Source organism: Paralichthys olivaceus, chromosome 4 (genome assembly GCF_024713975.1).
Source record: "Paralichthys olivaceus isolate ysfri-2021 chromosome 4, ASM2471397v2, whole genome shotgun sequence".
NCBI classification, from domain to species: domain Eukaryota; kingdom Metazoa; phylum Chordata; class Actinopteri; order Pleuronectiformes; family Paralichthyidae; genus Paralichthys; species Paralichthys olivaceus.
This window is the reverse complement of record NC_091096.1, coordinates 5,503,618-5,527,010: the sequence shown is the minus strand read 5'-3', so window position 1 is coordinate 5,527,010 and position 23,393 is coordinate 5,503,618. Positions and strand designations below refer to the sequence as shown.

At 41.2% G+C, this 23,393-nt stretch overlaps 1 protein-coding gene across 1 annotated transcript in view; it reads right to left on the bottom strand.

Annotated features, from left to right (window-relative positions):
* The window catches only part of aacs (acetoacetyl-CoA synthetase), a 30,195-nt gene extending 9,168 nt beyond the window's left edge, over positions 1–21,027 (bottom strand). Inside the window, exons 1-11 of the mRNA XM_020099360.2 lie at positions 20,355–21,027; positions 19,125–19,228; positions 18,236–18,356; positions 16,806–16,919; positions 14,637–14,734; positions 14,137–14,251; positions 13,839–13,920; positions 13,583–13,736; positions 10,417–10,497; positions 9,183–9,307; positions 1,155–1,219 (exon numbers count right to left, since the gene is read on the bottom strand). Of these exons, the coding sequence (XP_019954919.2) occupies positions 1,155–1,219; positions 9,183–9,307; positions 10,417–10,497; positions 13,583–13,736; positions 13,839–13,920; positions 14,137–14,251; positions 14,637–14,734; positions 16,806–16,919; positions 18,236–18,356; positions 19,125–19,228; positions 20,355–20,493 (1,198 nt within the window). The 5' untranslated portion in view covers positions 20,494–21,027. The remainder of the gene's footprint in view (positions 1–1,154; positions 1,220–9,182; positions 9,308–10,416; positions 10,498–13,582; positions 13,737–13,838; positions 13,921–14,136; positions 14,252–14,636; positions 14,735–16,805; positions 16,920–18,235; positions 18,357–19,124; positions 19,229–20,354) is intronic.
* Between the last annotated feature and the right edge of the window lie 2,366 nt (positions 21,028–23,393).

The following is a 23,393-nucleotide window of genomic DNA, read 5'->3' as shown; positions in this document are numbered from 1 at the left end:
GACAGTGAAAGAGCAAAGTTGTTTTTTTTTGGGGGGGGGGGGTTGTACATGCCCACTTGTTGTTTAGCCACAGAGTTGGGACTTTGTTTAACTAATTTACAAGATGCATGAGTAAAGATTTGTGGTGATTACAACAGCACAGTGGGAAGTGACACACAACACTGGTTACAAGTGCTGATTTAACATTAGGAGAGGAGAGGAGGAGGGGAAGAGAGGAGAAAAGGAAGGACAAGTGGGACACAGCTAAGCCCTTTGCATTAGTTATAACTGGTAATTTACATGATGATGAGGACGATTCGATTCGATAGTTTAAAGAGGAGGGAATGAAGACAAACAAACATGGGGACATGAGGAAGAAAACAACAGAAGCTCATGTATGTAGATGCCAGCTTATGGGACTTAAGTGCTACATCCTTGTTGTGCACAGACATTACTGTGACCCGGGTACAGAAGTTGAAATACCATCAGAATAATGTGCTTGATTTATCAAATTTACACTCAATTAAGGATCCGAGCATAAGAATCTGAAAAACCTTGCAAGTGCTCTGTTCGGTGACAATACAGAACGTACCTTTACAAAAGAGCACAGAAATAATTTGAGCGTGCACGTCTAACAAGGCATTTTCTGTCACACAAACACTAAGGGGAGAGCGGATGTATGAAGGTTAGCAGGAAGGCTAATAAGCACTGGCACAACGCTGGTTATGTGCGGAGACCTGGTTCCCTCCCTTGAGAGCTGTGACAGTAAAAGCAATTAGACGGGCCTATCCATGACTCACATGAATTATCCTAACAGCACTTTTATCCATTCGATTCAGTGTCAAACAGCAGAGCACAGGACAAACTGTTGATTCACACAGTAAAATGGCGTAAAGGACATTTAGAGTCAAACAGCATCGCTTTAATAATCATTATCGCGTCCATCTGCTCTTATGGTTTCAGGTTCCACAGAGGAGGTGTGTGTGTGTGTGTGTGTGTGTGTGTGTGTGTGTGTGTGTGTGTGTGTCTGTCTGTGTATGTGTGTGTTTAAGGGTGAATGCATTTCTCTCCCTCACTTTCTGCTCGTTATTTGTGTGCGTCCATGTGCGTCTCTGGATGTCTGCTTGCATGCTCACGTTGGTGTGCACAAGATTGTGTCTGTGACCACAACTCACCGGGTTTCAGGTTCTTCTCCTGCAGCACAGACAGCCACTTGGCCCCAGTACCAAAGATGGTGATGCTGGAGAAGAGGAAAAGAAAGACTGATGAGATCAGAAAGGCTGCGTCAAATACAAGTATTTTCAATATGAAGGATTTGTGGACCTCTGTTTTCCAACAATAACATTTACATCACCTCCCTTCCCCATAAGGGGAAGCTGTTGTCTTTTCTCTTTGGAAAAGACACAGAATTTGCGTCAGTGTTGCCAACAAAGAGAGCCAATGTAAAAGTCCTCCTACATACATGTACTGTATTCTGCACAGTGACAGCAGAAAGAATAAACAACAGAACCAAATTAGCAAACTTTCTGAATCATCCTCCCGGGTGGTTTTAATGTTGGCAGTTTTCATGGCAATCTGTTTACTTTTGAGATGCAGAGATTGATGGGTGGATGGACGGACCGGTTGACATGATCCTTCCCCATCATCTTAAAAACTGTCAGTACAGTTTATTGGGTCTTTGGTGTCTCAGAAGGTTTTAATCTTGATTTTGAAACTGGGAGTAGAAATGAGGAATTTAGAAAAACAAATGTCCCTAAAACACACGTCAACAACAGATCTTGGTCAAATCAATGATGCCAAATGGTTGATCACATTTGAAGGAGGTTGGGTAGTGGAGGAACATGCTATGGTTACTGACAGATACTGAGTAAGATTATGAGCGATACAAAGATCTTAGACACCCTCAGATTAATATATGATGGGATGTTATTATTCAACTGGGCACAAAGCACTGATGGTGAAGCACGAATGAAGCAGCTGATGCAAGTGAGACTCCAGTAATCACTCTGAACTGATGCAATGCTCCACTTGTTGCCCTGAATCTATGCATGACAAGGCACAATTTGAATTTTGTCTGTGTGCTGAATGCAAAAGTAAAAAAAAAAAAAAAAGGGACAACCGTTAGTGAAGAGCCTTTGCCCTTAATCCCGTCTGCTCCAGTGGAGCTGCTCAGTATCCTGCTTGTACCAGGAAGTTCCCAGGAGACTGTGTCACTGTGTAAATGTAGAGCAACATGATGCTGAAACACTGGCTGTGTGCTCAGTCAAACCTCCGTGGATAGATAAGAAAAACGAAAAGAGGGGGAAAAAACTGATTGGAAATTGACTTTCAACCGAACAAACAGAAAAAGAGTCAAACACAATAATGGCCAGTGTAGCATGAGAGGACAAAATGTCTCCTTTGTCAATGTTTCACCAGGAAATAATTCCAATGGAGAGTGTCGTGACAGGGTGTGTGCACACAACAAAGCTGAAATGAAATGATTTTGGGAGGTGCTTTCTTCTGTGAGTGGAAGTCACCCTGACAGCTGACAACAGATGGACAACATGTGGAAGACGAGAAGTGACAAAACGTCACTTCAGTGCTCCCCTGCACTTTTAATTTTAAAACAAAGGGCCTTTTAAAGTCTGCCTCTGTGAATGGGTGTGTTTGTCTCCATCTGCGTCTTTTCCAGTTATTTGTGTTGACACTTAATCAATGAAATAGCTGCCTATCACTATGGTAACCATGTCTCTCAGTCAAATATGAAAAAGAATCTGTCTCTGGGATACAAAACAACTGTCTGATGCTTGATTGGTCAATAACATGCAATTGGTTTGAGGTGAAAGATGTGTTTTGCTCTCGGAGCCTCAAATCGATTTGTGCTGATACAGGCTGCTCACAGGGTGAATGAGGGCGTGAAAGGGCAAAGGTCCCAAGAAGTAATATCTCAACATGGACCAAAGTGAATGATGCACGCAGCTCTAGGTCCACGCTGGCTCTGCATGCCTCACACTTCCACCTGCTGAATCACCGGATTCTAAAATGTTATGTGTCATTTTCTATATAATGTGGATTAACCAGACTTGAATGTTGTTTCATTAATGTTTTTGGGCGAATTCCATAAAGACGTGACAAATAAGTCACTTTATCACAGTGATGCAACAATCTGCAATAAAATGTCCTTTTTTCTTTTTATGAATTCATGGTTAAATAATTTATCTTTTATCTATGGAGGCTGAAACTGTTTGGGAGAGAATATTTGAATAGAACATAATGCTGCTTTAATGATCTTTTATTTTGTTGCTATAAATCGGATTTGTATTTTGACACTATATTGCAGAAAAATAACATGTGGAAAAAAATTACAAACCCTAACCCAAACAAAAATGTTAACAAATAAAAAAGAAAATGAAATAAAACTATAAAGAATTAGTAGAATTCTATTCTGTCATTATGATTTCTAACCAATTGTTTTTGTATGGTCCATATTCTCTGTAAAAGGGGCTAAATCCATCTCTCACCCTTGAGTCACACAAGAGATATAATATATGTATTGAGGGTGTGATATATATATATTATATGTAGATGTATATTCGTATCATATGTTATATTAGGATATATATCTGTTCTCCGTGCACAGACTGATCTGATATGACAGACTAGACGCATTAACTCAAAGACCCCATTTGTCATCTGCACCCTCACACAGTCCCTCTCCATTCTATCCATCATGTCGGACCCCCCATCAACACATCTGGATTTGTTTGCCGGTGGCTGCCATGGAAACAGTCACTCCGCTCTGATTGGAGGCAGGTGGCCAGGTGTGGCGGCTAATCGGGTGTTTAGGATGGAGGGAGGAGGAGAAGCTGCGAGCGTCCGTCTGTGAGAGTGTTTGTGTAAAGTACCTGTGTATCTGTTTCAAAGAAGACATGGTACTCGAAGCTGCTCTGTCAATAAGAGGCACTCGAAGCAGATCAGACACTGAAGAGCTCTTCCTGTGGCAGTTATTACATTAATGTGTCTCTATGCATGCTGGGACGCAGCAACCAGAGTCCCACTTGTCAGCGCGTGGTTTCTGAACGAATCCCACACTCGTCCTCCAGGAAGAATTGTAATTGCTTTCTTGTCAAGCAGGCACAGGCCGACACTACTGTTTGATGGTGTAATTGTTTGCAGATTTGCTATTATTAAAAGAATGACTAGAAACTATCTTCTTTAATAAATCAACACAAACCTAGTTTATGAGCGTAGCTTGATTTAATGACTGTGTATACAAGAGGAAATGTTCGGTATGAGAGTGTGTTCTTAGTACGATTGTTTTGAAAATGAAATTCTCTCAACAAGAGGATTCTGCTGATCTGCCTCCACTGTCCCTGGCATATATTTTTCTCTCCCATGTGTTACTCAAATAACAGACATGTTTAAAAGGGATTTCGTCTCTTTATCTTTCTTTCTGTCATGTATTATTGTGAAGCTCATTCCATTTTTTGTCTTCCTCCTGCTACAATCGATCCCGTTGGCAGACAATTTAAAAAGACAGAGCAGATGTCAACATGTCTCAAAATGAATCTGGTCATTTTCTTGTCTCAATGTTTATCTAGCACTTCAAACAAGTATGGATGAACAAGGAATATTTGAAAAGCATTTGAAGTCATTATTCTGCAGTTTGAAGAATTAAAAATGAGGAGATTTTAAATTGTTATGTCCGCGCGTCTAAAACTGTAACTGAGCTGGAAAACGTGCAATCTGCTCAAACTGTATCTGTTCTTATCGCTCCAAAGAGAATAACTTGAGAACTGTGCTTGGCATTAACCATAACACATGGTTTCCATTCAGTAGATGGTGCAAGAGAAGAGGACGAATGTTTTCAATCCTATCAGCCCGACACATAATTGACAAAAGATGGAAAAGACGACAAGTTCCTCAGAGAAAACAGAGGAGCCCCTGAAGTCTCGTACATACATGGAACCTGTCACGACTTTAAATGCTGTAACCTTTAGCTCGTTTCACTGAGGAATACTGCAGAGTTTGTCTCCACTGACGTACAGTCTCTGCTTTTCCTGCATGACACAGGTAGGAATACTTGTCAGAGCATTTAGAGGTTAGTGAATTAAAATATAGTGAACTTATTTACTGCAGTGATCCACCACTCTGTACTCTGAACTTCCATACTTAAGGTTTAGATGAAGAAAGTCTACTGTGGCTCACATTTCTTTAGAAATTCTTTCAGAAATCTACTGAATAACTAAACATAAACACATAAGTTCTGTCAGACAGTCACGGTGCAAATCATTAATCATCCATTACAGCAAACAAAACGGTTTTTTTGTGCAAAATTGTCCATCCTTCCCCATTAATGAAAATGTCATCTTTCAAAAAACATCTATAAAAAGGGATTTAAAACTGTAAATGTCACTTAATTGGTGAGATGTGGAAATAAAGCAGTTATTTAAGACCGCATAACTCACAAAATTCAAGGCAACAGGGGAAGCATCAGTTTAGACTTAAAGGCTTTTGTACAGCAATCTCACTACATCGTCTCAATCTAAGTGGTGCAAGTGCATTTATGGTGTGTTCAAATACACTCCTGCAAAAAAGGATGCAATGCCAGGAGCGTGGTCTGAAAAGATTGTACTACAGTCGGTGTGCTATGCAATAAACCAATCAGAGTGTCATCTCCCATTCCCTTTAAAAGCCTGGTGTGCTTATCCCTTGGCACATTCTGCAGAGTGCAGCATGTTGTGCACCTTCCAATGTAATTCCATATTAAATTAAAATATAAAGTGCTTTGCTAGTCTTGATGAAAGACTGTGGAGCATGTTCTCGATCACAAATCAATCACACACCACGCACACTCTTTAGGGATAGGAAGGACGTTTAGACACAGAAGACGGAAGACTGGGATCAAACCGCCGGCCTTATGGTTAGTGGACGATCGCTGTGACTTCGCAAAATACTGAACCATCAACATCAAACCCTGTTTTTGTTGGTTAATTGCTCTCTGTGCCAACAATGCATTTGACCACATGACCTACACAGCCATGAGTGCTCAGAAAGCCAGAGGTGTATTTGCTATTTCAACATGAGCCTCGGTCAGAAACTAGCAGAGACACTTTGTGTTTTGCCTGGTGTCACTTTGTGCCTGGTGCATGATCCGGCCCCAACACTGACGATTCAGCTCGTTTATAATGTCCACGCTTAGATGAGGGTGCAAAAAAATAAAAAAATAAAAACCCTCACGTCAGCCTCTCCCACGGGGGGTTAACACTCTACGCTGCGCTGGGCTGTGGGACATGTGTCTGAGGTGGCAACATCAGCACTTAATTGGTTCAAAAATCTTCCCACAGTTTGAAAGGTTCCATCTGTCTTTCTGTCGCGCTGGCAGCTCTCAACTCAACTCCTCCATGTGGGTAATTATGCTAACAGTATTCTAACCTTGTTCACTCCATTTCCCCCATTTTATATTTTTTTTTGAAGGGGCAAACAAGCAGCAAGGTTGAAAGACAAGTACATTTATCTCATCTGAGCTGCTGCACACCAAACAATACTGTTGATATTAACCAACCGTGAAGCTCCGGAGAGTCGTTTAACACTTTCTCTATTCGTCACAAAGAACCAATCATAGTTTAAAGATCTGAATGTTTTTGGTATTTCTAATGTCTACTATAATAGTGAAAGGAGCTCATTAGGTTTTGGATATACAAATCCTCTTCTGGGTTTCTGCAGTATAAGTACTTTTTTCTTGGCACTTTCAGTCTATAGCTTCCACTCCTCCCCATCTGTGTCAATTTTTTCTCCCCATTACTCCCTTCCTTGCTGAAGGCAATATGCCACCTCCACTGCGCTGAATATGTGTCTGGGGTATAACTGTCTTTAAGCGTCTTACATTTGCTGACCACACTGCAGTTTTGTTTTTTTTTAAACATAGTTTAACCAAAGGTTGAGTGAGTGTCCTCCACATGACACCATCTCCAACTGCTGGATGTTTTAAGGACACATCAGGTGCAGTGTTTAGCAGGGAGGAAGATTTCATCCACCACACTCCAAAAGCCTAACGCCCAACGTAATGTTCTTGTTAAATTAAATGCATCCGTCCATCCATTGTCTTGTCACGGAGAAAACTAATATCGGCCAAGTACAGTTTTCCAGACGTCGCTCTCCCCAGCCACACTTTCCAGCTCGATAAGACCTGGGGTCTCCTCCCGGTTGGGCATAAACAGTAACCCTCCAATGGAAGGCACCCAGGAGGCATCCTGACTAGACGCCTGAACCACCTCCACTGTCCCCTTTCGATGTTAAGGACCGGCCCTTTGACTCCGTGCTCCCTCCCTCTGGATGTCTGAACTCCTCACCCTGTCTCTAAAGCTGAGCCCAGCCACCACACAGAGAAAACTCATTTTGGCCGCTTGTATTTGCGATCTGTTGTGTTCTTAAAACTTTGCAGCAGGAGGTTGTTAAAGAACTGGCAGGTCATCTTCATGTGTTATTTCAGTTAACAGTATATTTTACTGATCCTGTATTTTCCAGCTAATGTCTTGAATACGTTCCTAATTATCTTTAAAAAAAAGTATCTGGCTACGCTTCAGGAAGCCACGAGAATGAACTGCATAAGTAAATATTTTCGTGTATTCAGAGGACATCCTGATTTGAAAAGGTCTTTAAAGTGAAACTACTGGTTGAACTGGCCGATCATCGTACCACTCATGTTTTGGAGATAATTATGTACAATACTCTACGATCTATCTGAGCTTAATACTCTGCAATACTGACATTTTAATTGGAAACGCTCGGGGCGTATTGAGCACACACAACTTTCACAAATTCAAATACACAAGTCCACAATGAGAAAAATATATATTTGCTCACCATCCTCCCTATTAAATCTGAGCCAATTAACTGCGCCCTGCACTCGGTTGTATCCTTGACCATTTCAGCTTCTCTCTCGCTGTCTTCACCAGACAATAAAAGAGGATCAATACTGGGTTTAACATCTGCTGTTTATGGTGGTGATAGTGTTGGTGATGGTGGTGGTGGTGGGGGGGTAATCAGGACCTTTACCACAATAGAGCATCTTCTGTTAATATCGTCTGTGCTGTTTTGGACCTGAACCGACCGTGTGTGAAAATAGGAAAAGGGGTTACAGGGTATTTACAATAGGTGGGTCTGTACAGTATCCTCTGTGTCTTCAGTCGTAACTCTTCAAACTGGATGTTTTACAGCGTGAAGCAACCTCTGGATTAGATGGAAAACTTTAGGTCTGACTCGGGTTTCATCATCTCCATCAATCTTCAATAACAACAGCCTCAGGGGACGACTGACCCCGCTGACTTTAAACAGCCCGTTCAGCTGAGCAGAAGACGCCGCTGCACTTTCAAAATGACAGAAGGGGCAGCTCATTTGTAATAATCGATGAGCAGGTTGGGAGTGGCTTTTGTACATCTGAAATATGAGACTGATTTATGTTGATTTATGCTAAGTTATGTGAAACTTCATAGAGAGGTATGGTTTCTATAAATACGAAGGCATTCGCTATTTACACTCAAACTTCCTCTTTTTTCCTTGGGCTTCGTGTCCATTTCAACTGATAAATTAGTGGATAAACACAAAATAATTACCAAATAATCCCCCTCTCTGTTTTTAATGCACGTTATAACGAGCAGAAATCTTTATTCATGAGTCTGCTCATGCGAGCTCGTGCACATGTTGTCAATTAAGTGAACACATCATCGGTTCTGAGGTTAAAAAGAACAGGAATGCTTCACCACTCTCTTTCTGACTGTGTCCTTGTTTTAATTTCACCGTTTTTTTCAATATTCTCGATTTCTCTGTTTCTAATAAATGACTTATCCCAGTTGTTCTTCTAGCCCTTCTGTGAGAGTTGAATCACTTATTGAAAATGTATTATTAATATTGTATAGAGTGTATGGACAACATGAATGAGAGCTCCCAGAAAGTGAAGCCAAACAATCTTGATCGCCCTCTTGTGGCTGGCTGCAGTATAGGACATAAACCCCGCCTCCTCCATGTAAGTGGATAGGACAAGGGCCAAATTAAATAGCTAATTATTTTCTTCTCAAAGATGGTTTCTGCACTTATTTGTGGGTTTAAAATAAAAAGCTTCCATCAGTAAGCAATAAACACCAGAGAAACCCAGTCACTCCCTTGTGTAGGTGTGTGCGTCTGTGTGTGTGAGTGAGTGTGTGTGTGCATGTGTAACTCACCCCAGCTGGTCCGTCAGGTTCCACAGTACATCAGGTGTGGGCATCAGTGGTGAACCGTCGTACAAAACCACTGAGGCTCCCGTTGCCAGAGCCGACACCAGCCAGTTCCACATCATCCAGCCAGTCTGTTAACACCACAGACACAAACCCGGTGGTCAGTCTATCTGGCTCCTCTCACATCAACACGTTACACACGATACATGATTGTGTTTCTCTTTCAGCTTCACGCTGAGCTGCAGCTTCCATCGCTCATATGTACAAACACTGGTGATGTTCATTCTATTGCATTAAAACTGCATAAGTGCTAAGTGCTTGCTCAAACTGTTGGGTTTCTCTAGAATATTGTAATGTCTCATCCATACTGGGTAAAGTGCATTGAGATTATTCATGTTGTGAGTTAGATACAAACAGAATAACATTAATATATGCTAAAATTAATATAGGGGCGCTAACACAATAGCAGCTAGTGGTGAATTTCTCACTTAAGTAGCAACGGAAGATTCACCGTGTTTCAACAAATGAAAAAACAAAACAGAAATAAGCCGGTTTTAGCTTCTCGGTTGTGGGTGTTTGCTGCTGTTCTCTGTTTTCTTCTATTGTAGGTTTAATTCCTATAATTTTGGATTCACAGTCTGAGAAAAAAAGTTATTCAAAGATGTTATCCTAAGTTCTGGGAACGTATTATGGATTTTTTTATGTTCCCAGCTCTAAATACATATGCGTCATTAACTGATTTTATTTACAGGTTGAATAATTTTATTTTTTATGCCACAAATAAAACATCCAATGAGGGTCGGATGACAAAATCTAGTCGATATCAATAATTATCATAATAAATGTCACATTGTTATTTATTTCAAGTTAAAGACTGATTCTTCCTCCTGATTTAAAGTTGTGGTTTGGACTCTTCTTTATGAGCACTTGAAAAACAGCTAAATATTTTAAAGATCTGTGGTAAATAAGTAAAACCGATTATGTGCTTTACCTTCTAATCAAGCTTGCACAATGCATAATAAATGAGTCGATTGTATTGAACTTTTGTTATATCGCAATTAATGAAAACGATAATTAGTGCTATAGTCTCATCACCCAGCCCTACGTCAGTGAGTCTTAATGAGCAGGATTATGATTAATAACAACCTACAACATTAAACTTTATACCCCTGCAGATGAGACAGTAGGAAACTTTGGTACCATTAGTGTTTCTCTTCATGTGAAAAGGTTGTGGACCTACCGTTGTGTAGTAAATGATGACATCACTGCTGGTCATATTGCCATGGATGATGTGTTCCTTCAAGTGTTGGATGAGCGTGCCCTGCAGAAACAGAGATATGGGAGCGTTAATGTGACAGTGAACAAGTTAGACAGACAGGACTCGTCTTGAATGAAAGACACTTGTAAAACACTGAATCTTTGAATAATAAAGTTTTTTCCAGACATATTTCCATGCTCCTTCGTTCGGCTGCACAGGAGATGCCTTCTATCCACGGCAGCTACACAGAGAAGATCTCTATCCAACAAAAAGGGCAATTCAGGATAAGTGTGGCTTCTCCCACAGTCACTAACCCATCACAGTCGGATGGGTTGTTATTGGTGGTGTAGAGTATGAACTATATGTGTGTGTGTGTGTCTGTGTGTGTGTGTATGTGTGTGTGTGTGTGTGTGTGTTTAAGTTTTGAGCCTACGCGTACTTTGCTGTTCACATAAACCGCTGGTCCGTGTACTTTGCGTGCACGCGTGTGCATATAATCTTTGGCAGGACTCAGCTGCCATGCCCGTCCACCGGTTTGTGCCATCGCGCTGCTGACAGCATGTTAACAGAGCCGTAACAAAGCAGAAAGCACAACGGCGCTGCGGCTAATTGGTGGCGCCAGAGAGGACCGCCAGTGTCACAATGTGAAATGTTTTCACCGACGCATTACTGTCCAATTATCTGCAGCATGGGGAGAAGGATGGGGCACAAAAAAAAAAGAAAGAGATGGAGAAAGAGAGGACAATAAGAGAGGGAGGGGAAAAAAGGAATACAAATACAAGGATAGGAAGGAAGAAAGAAAGAGGTGATAGGGGAGGAAAGAAATCAAGAAGGGAAATGAACCTAATGAGCATCTGAAAATGAGGACTAAGTGGGAGAAAAGGGAGGAAACACATCTAGCAAGTTGAGACAGAAAATGAATGTGAAAGAAGGTTGAGAGAGTGAAAGAACGCAGCAAGAGGAGAAGGAAGGGAAAAGAGGCAGAACGACTGCTTTGTGGAATGAGAATGCATTTGTTTATGTGTGTTAACCTGTTTTGAATGTCGAGTGCCTTAGCCTTCAAAGAGCAGTGGTCCTTTTGAAATCACACATTCATCCAACACTCTACCGCACTCAGATGTGACATTCAGCATTCATAACCCCCCCTCCTCTGAGAGAGAATAACTTTCAGGGACCTGCGGATGGAGGTCTGCTGCCATCTTGTGGTGGAGAGTTAATTGAAGTAAAAAGCTGAGAAGTGAGACTGGGAATGATTTCAATAATCTGTTGGTATAATCTGATTTAGTCTCCTTTGAAAAAGAGGAATTGTACAAACAGACGTGACAGAAGAGCTTTTTAAATGGGACATGCAGATGAATTATGTTCTTCGACTTTAGACGTTAGAAGAAAATCTCCCTCTGCGTTCTTTAAAAACCAAACACCGGAAAAATGTCAGCACCTAATTACTCCATGAGTTCATGTTGGAAAACAGTATAAGAGTGTCACCTTCTGTTTATGTGTATTAATATAAATGTCGTGCACTGCAAATCAAACCGCGAATATCGGCCAACTCTGCAGAAACAGATGTGACCAGAATGTTCTTGTGTGTGTGTGTCTGTGTGTGTGCCTTTGTGAAACAGCTGTGGTCCCACTAACACTTATGGGTCAGTAAGAAATATTTTTTTTTATTTACAGAAATACAAACTAGAACACAGGACAACCCATGGGCCAACTACGTTCTTTTGGGATGTGCGATGTACCATTCCTGAGTAGTTTGGCCTCAGAGCCATTAAAGAGTTCAGAGTGGGGACATTCAGCTTGTTTATGGACCCAGGGACTCCACTTCCTTCTCTCCTTCAATTAAACTATCACACAGATATTGAACGGAGACAAAATCTACCCACTCTCAGGAAAGAGCGGCTTTTAACACGTCAGAGAAATTTACGTCAGATGACTGGGGAGATTAAAACAGGAGCGACTAAAGGCAGCTAAATGGAAGTAAACAAGCAAAGTCTCCAAAGAACCTCAAATCTACAACAACAGGGGCTCATCCCTGATTAACAGTTACATGTTACTTTACTTAGAGAGAGTATAGCCTAAAAGGGCTGTAATCAACAGAGGTGTGAGCCCTTTTCCATTCTCGTGCTGTTGGTGTTTAATGTAAAACGTGTTCAGAATTTGTCTTGCTGAATTTTGAGACAACTTAAGCAAAAGCAGTTAGCGCCACCTAATGGTGAGTGTGGACAAGTTAACATTCCGTTCTCAAAACTTGTCTCTGTTTTGATTTGGCTCCGCACCGTCACTGGCACTGTCCTGGTGTCCTCTCTCCGATATCAGATTGCTAACAGGCCCAACTATAAATCACGCTGCGCACCAACTGTGACTTAAAAAATGGTTTTTCTCCTTTTTGGCACATGGTGGGATAAAACTTCTAAATTAGTGGTTTCACTTATTTGCAATCAAGTTTATAACATCCAGCCAAATATTTCTGTGACCCAGCCAAATATTTCATCTCTCTGCTGCAGACAGAGCCGAGTTACTGACCAGCACTGTGTGGTGGGTTTCTGCTGAGGGACCGTACAGCCGTCTACTGACAATATACAATCCAGCATCTACCACACAAACCACAATCTTATTTTTTTGTAGTATAGCCTCTGCTTATTTTAATAGCAGAAATGATCTACTCTCTCTAATGACCAAATAAATCATGTATTTTCTGCTAAATGTTTTGTACTGATATGAACGTCATTGATAATATAGTTTTATATTGATTTATAATATTTAATAGGTCATGTTGAAAGTACGTTATGGTCCTAGAAGTAGTTTATCAGTTTTAATAGTTATAAGTTAGCAAGTCTCTCAAATGTGTATCTTTTATTAAATTGCGTTCCCCCTGTGGTACTAGATAATTAATACTAGATTAATGCTCCTTATTTAGACCCTGGTGTAGCTCCTTATAAAGTAGAGGTTGGAGATCCATCCATTCTACTCCTCAATTTAATTATATAGTCTAAAGTTGCTCACATAGGAGCTGATGTCCCCTCAACGAGAGCATAATATTATTCAAATCATAAATAATTCTCCACCTAATTTTATTTCAGGTGTGTTTCATGTGGAACGATGCACAGATTATAAACTATGGGTTAATGAGAGCCAGTGTTTTTCTCACCCCGGCAGAATGCACCATGCATTTAGGAGCTCCTGTGGTTCCAGACGAGTACATGATGAGCAGAGGATGATTGAACGGAAGCTGCTCAAACTCCAGCTGAGGAAGCTGGTCGCCGTCACCTCGTCCGGACGCCAAGAAATCGTCTATAAATACACTGCGGAGGCAGTCGAGGAGAGGGAGAAGAGAACATCTAACCTGCTCTCTGTCATGTAAACAACAGAATTCTGAGAGCACAGCTGTATCCACAGACACTCACCTGTTGGGGATCTTGGAGAGGTCAGTCTCGTGTTTGGACCGAGCATAGGGGATCACAACCACTTTCTTCAGGTCAGGCAAACCTGGAGGTCCGAGAGGAAGAAAAACTGAATTATTTAGCGGAAAGTCTTTTTACAGCTTTACTTTACTCAGACAAATGTGTCACTCTTTGATGGTCTCTGGCTTCTATATCAGATTTTACAGGAGAAACTAAATGATAATAATGTTGGAGAAGAAACACTTTTTTTTTAATATAAAAAATGATAATTGTCAGTCGATTAGTAAATGTGGTTCCCAACCTTTGACGACACTAATCAGCTTTTCCATGTGGTCGTGTGTTTTGCCGTTGTAAACCACGGCGGCCACGGAGAAGATGAGTTTGGGCTGGATTTGAGAAAACCTGTCAAGGACACCCTGAAACAAAAACAAAAAGAGAACGAGCGTGAAAAGTGATGACAAGTAAATAATTACAACAACAGAAAAGCCTCAAATTAGTTTTCTCTCCAGGAAATGAGAGATTAATAAGACTTTGACCAACATGCACATGATTCTGATCTGCCAGATGGGGGCAGTAGCACACCAGAAACACAGCACGATGACAGAGGGACCATTGACGGAGGAGCTGCTGCAGGATGATGTTATTTACATTCACTCATACACATGACACCATCCTTCATAGAGCTCAGTCCTGTTTCACTCCACATGTGGGACCACCACCTCATTCACTTCCTTTTGGTTTTTTTGTATATGGGTCAGTTCTGCCACAACCATGAATCCACGAGTACGGAACAAGCCTTACATTGACTCCAAAGTCGACAGAGGTGGAGCTCCAAATGGCTCCGATGCTGGCGGCGGCCAACATGGCCTCCAGTGCATGGATACCATTGGGCAGGTAGCCTAGAGTCAGATGAGAGGAAAAAGGAAAACAGGTTAAAAGGGTTTGATAATGACATCTTAAGAATCATTGATATTTACTTGAATATGTATAATCAGCAAAGAAAACTTCATACTGGTCGGGCTCTGGTGTCATTTCAATAATTTAAACTATTTGTTATGTGTTTGTTGCGTATTATCTCATGTTGTAATGCTGCAACGGTTTATGTGATTGGTTGCACATTTGTATGAGTCACCTGTGGTTGACTGCGGTTGCACCATATGTTTTAATGGAAAACCCTTATGCATTCCCCAGACAGGCTATGAGCCTCGTAACAGGGTGGAGGGCACATCGAAGATGTCAAGACCAAGAAGAAGAGCAACGGAACTGAAGAGTGCATGGAAAAGAGAATACGTGTGTGTGTGTGTGTGTGTGTGTGTGTGTGTGTGTGTGTGTGTGTGTGTGTGTGTGTGTGTGTGTGTGTGTGTTGGCTCATGTCCTACTATAAAGCTTGGCTGGCTTCATCAGCTAAGTGCCGATATATCTCCTGGATTACAGACACTGACACGACAATTAAGCTACGACCCAAGGACGAGGACGTCACTGTCTCTCTCACACTCAATTGAGGACACACAATAACGTAGATTTGTGATTAGATATACATTTTATTTAAAGGAAACTATTGATTACCTATCCTCTCTCTCTCTCTCAGTCGTCTCCCTTTTCTGTCCGTCCCTCCCTCCACGCGTCCCGTCTTTCTAATGAGATTTCTACAGAGCTTAAGTCATTTAGCTAATGGATTTTCCTGCAGTGACATACATCTTTCTTCTGGGCTTTCATCCTTATCCTGGTCATTCCTGGACAGAGTGGCTCAATGTGGCGGCCATACACTGCTGCTTCAAAATTGAATCCAGCGTGAGAGGAAACAGAAAGAATTCCTCAGAGTGAAAGTCTCCGATATCTGAGATGTTTGTTGTGAGTTTGTCAACCTCGGTGCAACCGAAGCCTCTGATACTGACACAGCACAAACAGCTCAATATGCTTCTCTGCACCACAGCTGGAGATGTGGCAGAGACAGAGAATGAAACAGAGAAGGGGACAGATAAGACTTATATGTCTCGGACCTGTCCTCACAAGCAACAAACAATTTTATATGAAAAATCGAGTGTGAAATCATTTTTTTAAGGATCCACGCAGGAATTCTCTACAGTACTAAAAAAAAAAAGAAGTTTATTATCTGCACCATGGAGGTTATTTATTGTGTGGGTTATGCAAAAACTCAATTTCACAACGTTTTGTGGACGGGTGTGGCACGACCCAGGGAAAAACAAATACAATTTTGGTGCTCAGGCTCAGGGGACAGATGCAGAAATGTTTTCACTTTGTTTGACATTGTGAGATAAAGTGTTTTTCAACACTTTAGTTGATTTCTCATTCATGGATCTTGATTTTACCTCTGTTTAGTCAGTAATCTTTGGTAAGGGTGTTTCTTTTGAGATCAGACAATTAAAACTAACCCTATTTTCTTTTCTTTCCTCAAAGAGTCTGTTCAACAAATTACTCAGTCAAGTCTGAGACACTTTTGTTTGACAATCTCAGAGTAACTGAACTCCTGATAACAGCTCAATATCCAGCAGCAACAAGACAGAGACAAGTTTGACATTTGAATTATCTGTAAAATGTACAGTTCACAAACTGGCGTGTAGAAATGTACATGACATGTCTTCAAGCAGTTGCTGGATACGTGTTTACGACTACAGTACTGTGTTGACCTGCAGAAAGATAAATATTAACGTTGAAAAGGTAAATGCTGACATTCATACAGTCCTCTTCCTAAGTGCACACTGACCCAAAAACTAGTTCTAACTTATTCTGCAAGAGGCTCCAAATAAAAGGTCTGGATGATGAAGAGGTCACAAGAGGAGCAGGTATGATTATAGTTTTACCAGCACACAGGAAATGCTGGGCCTCCAAGTGTGTGTGGTGAAACAAAGATATATATGAAATATATCAATACATAAAATGCCACCACCATTTTTCCATATTCTCTGGTTTACCCCCAGTGAGACAGAGAGACATAAATCTGAGACTCACCTACAACCCTGTCTCCAATCTGGACACCCATCTTCCTCATGGCTGCAGCAAACACTGCCACGTCACGCCTGAGCTCCCCAAACGTCACCTTCACGATCTCCTCATTGGCCTCCCCTGAAAGATGGACGCAAAGAGAGAGCGAGACACAGAGGCAGAGATAAATAAATACATCTCATGAAATGATTCCGGTTACCGTAGATATCTAGATATGGTTTGATCGGTTTGGACATTTTAGATTTTGAGTAGCACTTTGTAAGTTGTGTTTTTGACATTGCAAATGAATTTTAAAACCACAGCTAAGACAAGGAAAACCAGGGAGACATAAACGGAGACAGACTGTGCGGAGGGACATAAGCCACAGGCAGCAACGCTCCCATTATCTCTGTAAGCAATGGTTAAATGAGATTCAAAGAGGCTCCACAGTATTGTGACAAATGGGCCATCCCATAATTACATTCCAGGTCCTGAGGTAGACTGTGTGCAAGAGCTCACTCTCCCTTACACTAACTTCTTGCAGTGATGAAGGTTCCTCCCTGTCCATTAGTATGTGACAGCCAGAGTTAGAGCAGGAAGCAGCAGTTGTGCCAAAGTGACGTATGAAGCCTGACGTTCGCGATTCTGTTCTCAAACATCCTCAACACTGTTCTCTCATATCTGTCTTTGATTCTGCTTCATTTGTAAATGTAAATTCTGAGCAAGTAAACCCAACCTGTGTGAAACACAATCACAGAAACCAAACGTGTTAACACTCACGCTTACAAAACAAGTAAGGTGCAGACTGCATGACTTCCAGAGACAATGCATCTTATTTTCATGGAAATACTTTTCTGTCTTTAAATAAATAACATGATCGTGTTAAGTACTCAGCAATTTTCCTTTTACAAATGGTAAGTGGACTGTATCGTCAAAATACTTTTCCCAGTGATGTCGAACACTCAAATTCACCGTTTCACACAAACATTCATCCAACGCTTCAATACACAGAAACTTTTCTATCACCCAGCATTCATACACTGTCAGAACAGCTATCAGGGCCAATTTAAGGTTCAGTGCCTTACTCAAGGGCGCTGCAGGTACCAGGGGTTCGAGCCACTGACCTAATGGACCTTTTTCAAATCAGATGCAAAGTATAACAACAATATAATATCCTGCTCTCTAAATATCAGCATTGACTGTTGGAAAACTAACAATAGTCCAATAATCCAGATGTAAGAAAATAAAAGAAAAAAAAGGTAAAAGAACTGGTTCTGCATGATTGTAGTGTTTGAAGGTGTGTTCAGAGAGGAGAACCCTGTGTTATATTAACTATCGAGGCACATGTGTTAACATGCATAAAAACAACACTACCAACATTCAGGAAAGAAAAGCACCACTTTTAAATTTATCACTGAATATTACTTATATCGGTGCCATATCCTCCACATACTCACTTGCAGCGTAGAGAGCCACTTTGTCCTGGTCTGCATGTTTGAGCAGGTTCTCAGCGTAGTTGAGTCGAGCCCCTTTGAACCACTCTGGAACATCTGAGATCCGTTTGGATGCGTCCACCACCTGGTAAACACCAACAAAACCAAACAGCAAGGACACACAGAGGAGAGTCAAACCAATGACACTGATCTGGCTGTGATGTTTTAGGCTTTGGTTATGCAGCCAGCAACCTTTTCCTCTAATTCTTGTTATTTTTCATACATATCAAAAGTTTATTCCTTTAAGCTTTACTTGTAACGCACAGATGTCACTGTACTTGCAGCAAAACATTAGCAAGAAACAAATTTTTTTAGAAAATCCACAGCAACACTGGGATTTAATAGTCTCGCCCGCATTGTGCATTATGGTAATCTGGAATCTACTGCTGCTGCTGCTGCTAACCTACCAAAGGATTCAATGTGTAAGATGAGAGTGTACAATAAAAGAACCTTGGGCCAGTGTGTGACGTGGAACGTGTTATCTATGTGTACTGAAGGGGTGTGTTGAGAACAAGGCTCAATGTCATAACATCAGGCATCTTTTGTTTATCTCACACACTCAGTGGCTACATCCTGGTTCTGAGCTACATGAAGAGGCTACAGAGAAAATGACATCATGTAAAATCATTAATCCAACTGACTGGTAAAAGTAGCCTTGATGAAATGATCTAGATCTGAGCGTGTGTTTAAAAAGGGCCGAAGCTACTGCGCATGACCAATCCCGTTCATGTCCCATCCACTAACACGGAGGAGGCAGGTTTTTGACCTGCCAGCCACCACACAATTTTGGGAACCTTTCAAACCTTTCTACTTCTACTATTACGATGTAGCGGCAGAGATTGGTTGGACTCACCTCCTCGTACGGTTTGGAGCTGACGACTCCACAGAAGCGCCACACCTCCCCCCAGAACTCTGGGTAGCTCTCCACCGACCACTGGTACAGGTCACTGTAGTTAACTGGACGACCGAATAATTATTACAGATTAATAACAGATTTGTTTTTCAGCAAAGATCCAAAAAATGAATTAAAATTAATAATTTTTGGCCTTGTTGTTCGACCAGATACTCTCACACATCTGTCAGTTCTGTCTGTCTGTACTCTTACATCAGGGGCAGATCAAGGGGCGAGGTCAGGGGGCACTGGCCCCAGCTGAAATCTGATTGGCCCCTGAAGTGCCCCTGTCCAGTAAATAGTCTTAAGAAAACAACAACTGGTCACTTACTTACTTACCATTCTAACAATAATATGACAAGTTGAGTTTCTAATCTATACTTTTTGAAGTTCACAAAGCGCTTCAACAAGTAAATATATTCAATGATGTGTGGCAGTGAGTTTTCTCAGCTTCAATTTCACTGTGCAATTATTAATTTCTGTCTGTAATCCAGTATCTCATACACAAAACATTACACTTTACGTGCTCTGCTCACAGTGAATACATTCAGTTTACACTGCAGATATCAACTCCATTGTATTTATAATTTCATGTTTCTGTTGCATGTTGCCTGTTTTTTGTGTTCTCTTTGTGCTGTGAAACTGAAAAAAAGATCTTATCTTGAACAAGGAATGACTTGAATGTGCACTTCAGACAATCAGGAATCGTGCGTGGATGTTGGACATATAATTGGCCCCTCTTAAATAAAAGGTGGCCCCTATCATCTGCCAATTTAGAATAACCCTAGATCCGCCACTGTCGCGATTCATATAATAATATCTCTTCCTCCTTCTCTTCCTCTTTCTCTTTCTCTCTATTCATCCAGTGCCCTGCAGACCAAGTTCTGCAGCATTCCTCCCTGAATTGACACGTTATCACACAGACAGGAACCATCAATCCTCATCGCCTGGCAGCTGAGTGGCGACAGAAAAACACCAACAGGAGCCGCAGTTTTCATGCACAGCTACTTCCCCCCTGTGAGCCTGTTCTCAGCGTGAGCAGAGCATCAGCTGCAGACTGAGGGCATTCTGAGGTAATTCATCTGAATGAGGGATAATTACACAACATGTGCAGACAGATGCAGAGGCTATTGTCATGGTTCTCGGAGGATTAACCCTCTCCTCTCCCCTCCCTCCCTCCTTCCTACTCACCCAGATTAAGCCCGTAGTTCCCGTTGACCTGTGTCCTGAACGTGTCCATCTGCGTGTTCCTCTTGGAGTCCGGGTACCACAGCACCTTGCCCTCCACCTCCATGATTCTCTCGCTCTTCCCCTCCGCGTCTTTGGACATCTTGGCAGGGTGGAGCGGCTGCTGGGCGGCTTGATATCTGGTGAGGGGGGGCGCTACCGGCGGGGAGGTGAGAGGGCTGGCGTCGGGATAAAGCTCAGCGGCTCGGCTGCTTCGTGTCTGCGGGGAATCACAGCGGCTGAGGCGGATACAAAGTGTCAAAGACAAGCGTGGGGCTAACGCTGAAAAGCCACAGGCCACGCCCCGGCGTCATGACGTAGCGAGCTGCGTTCAAGAACGGAAAGTTACAGATTTCTCATCTGATCAGTTTGAGGGATTTAATGATGCATTTCATTAGAAACTGTTCTGACACTAAAACGAGTGAAATGACCGTGACACACACGAGCACTGGTAGAGATGGTTTAGTGTGGTGAATATTGTGTTAATGCCTGTTCGAACACTGGTGAACTCAACTCTATCACAATAAATCAACTCCTCCCATCGCTACACAGAAAGAAAGATATGTTAAAAGATGATCCTGAAGAAAAGACAAGAAAAGAAAGAAAAGCCATCTATTAAACAAAGATTAAATATCGACAAGAATGATCGTACATTCTTTAATTCTGTGCTTGCTCGTTGTGGGACCTGTTGGGTTTCTCTATGAATGTTAAGGTCTTGACCTTGAACTCAATTAAATATCTTTTATTTTAGTTCATTCATTTTTTGCGAAGCACTTTGTAACCTTGTTTAGATAAGTGCTGTACAACGTTATTGTTACCACACAAATGGAAACTCTTTGCTCTGTGTCTTAACTCTTTCTAGACAGTCAGAAGAATCCCCAACACCAAAAAGAAATAAAATACTTTTTGAGGCAAGCAATATTCTTGACTGCAGTGGTGCAGCCCAACTCACAACATTCACAAATACACCTCATTACATTTCTGCTTAAATTGAGTTCAAAATAATAAAAAAAGAAATTGTTTAGACACAGCTACAAAGCGTTTTACAGAGTTAAACATGAATATATTTACATCTTATGCTTCTTCCCTACATTCAGGGGCAAATATATACATGTAACTAAATACACATAGTTCTATGGTATATGTGAACACCATAGAAACGTTTTATTTAATATAAAATGCCTATTTTAATTACACACATGGCTCCAGAGCACAGTGTCCTCTTGCTAAAACATATTAGTTTGCATGTCAGTGTACGTTACATTAGTGTAACTCTGATGTGGCAGTGTGTGTCTCATATTTTCTGACCTGTTAAACCTGTCCTGTTGTTTGCCACACATGCTGAACAAACCAGTTTCCCCTTATGGAATGTGCACATACACAAAACCCAAAGTTAGAGACAAATTACAATTATTGTGCCAACATAGAAAGAATCTCATTAATACATATAAAATATTTAAGTTTAGTTGTCCAGTAGCTCACAAAACAGTCAAACACAAGAGCATACGAATAATACAAGTTCTGAATAAGTCTAGAATAAGTTAAATACAAGTATATTGTACTGTAATATTACATATATTAGAAGTATAAGGTGAATGAAAGAAAGAAGAAGAAAGAAGTAGCCGAGACAGAAAATTGAAGCCAAATATAAATACAGATTTAAAGATAAATAACTGAACCTACACAAAGTTCTGCATTAGACTAACATAGCCTGTAAAATGATGTTTTTAAATTGATAACATACTGGTCATGCAAATATTGTACTTTTTCGTTAAATACTTAAATTTGTGTCCTGGGTTTTTAGACTTTTAAGTTTTTCCCTGTAGAGGTCTTGAACCTCCCCCACGCGTGAACGCGCAGCAGCCAGGCCTCTCGAGCCTGTCAAACGGAGACCTCTGATTGGTCCTCAGCTCACTGGTTCCACATCAGACGACTGATCGGTCTATGCGTGGGACAGACCGTCCCCAGTGGACTGGCGTCTCGTTGGACCAATAACAAATAGTCGGCTGTGGTCGTATTGGCCAATCAGAGAGCGAGGAGGAAGGAGTGTTTTAGAGGTGTGCCCAATCAGAGAGAGGCGTGAAAGACCCTCCTCACTTTGGAAGTGGTGTCATCTCAACTTTGAGTCTGTGACGTAAACTTTTTCTTCTACTTCTGCAAACTTCTGTCCTGTCTGAACAGTCACTCCATCATCACTACACACTGTCTGCACTAGAATGTTTGTCATTCACTGTTTGACACTTTAAACTCCTCCTCATTCATCACCAGGTCCAAATGGAAAATATAATCCATCTACATTAAACATAAAAGTCACGTGTGGGGTTTTAAAATCTTAGATACACAGAAACCAACTGGGAGATTAAAACTATCATGAATGAGTCACCTGAGGCCACGTTATTATCTGCCCAACGCAGTGAGTGGGAATCTCTGTGACTGTACATTGACATGTTACACTGCTGTGTGTTCTGGCAGAGCTGGTGAAGACAGAGGGGACAGGCCAGACAGAAATGTTGAAACTTGTCTGATAATGTCCGCTGACTACCACAGTCCAGATTTGCCTTGTGACTCAAACCTGAAGTCACCTACTCTGAAAGCTGAAGTCATTTTTCCCCTGAAAAATATATCATGTGAGTGTGTTTGCGGAATTAATATCATTCTGTACTGTGGAAATGTCGTGGTAAGACAAAAAGACAAAAACAGACCTTAGTGTTCATCTTATACACAAAGCAAAGCAGGGTAACAAAGATGAAAACAAGAAAAATATAAATGAATTCAACAAACATTTTGATATATATATATATATATATATTTATATATATATATATGCTTGACTTATGAAAACCTTTATCTGACTAAAAAACTTAAAGATGTCTTCTTTAAACTTTGGGTTAATTGGTTTACTTTCAATTATTTTCCAAGTCCTTGGATCTCCTGTTTAAAAGACAGACAAATCCACCATGGATTGATGTTGGTCTAGATGTCACAAGATTTAATTATTTGTTC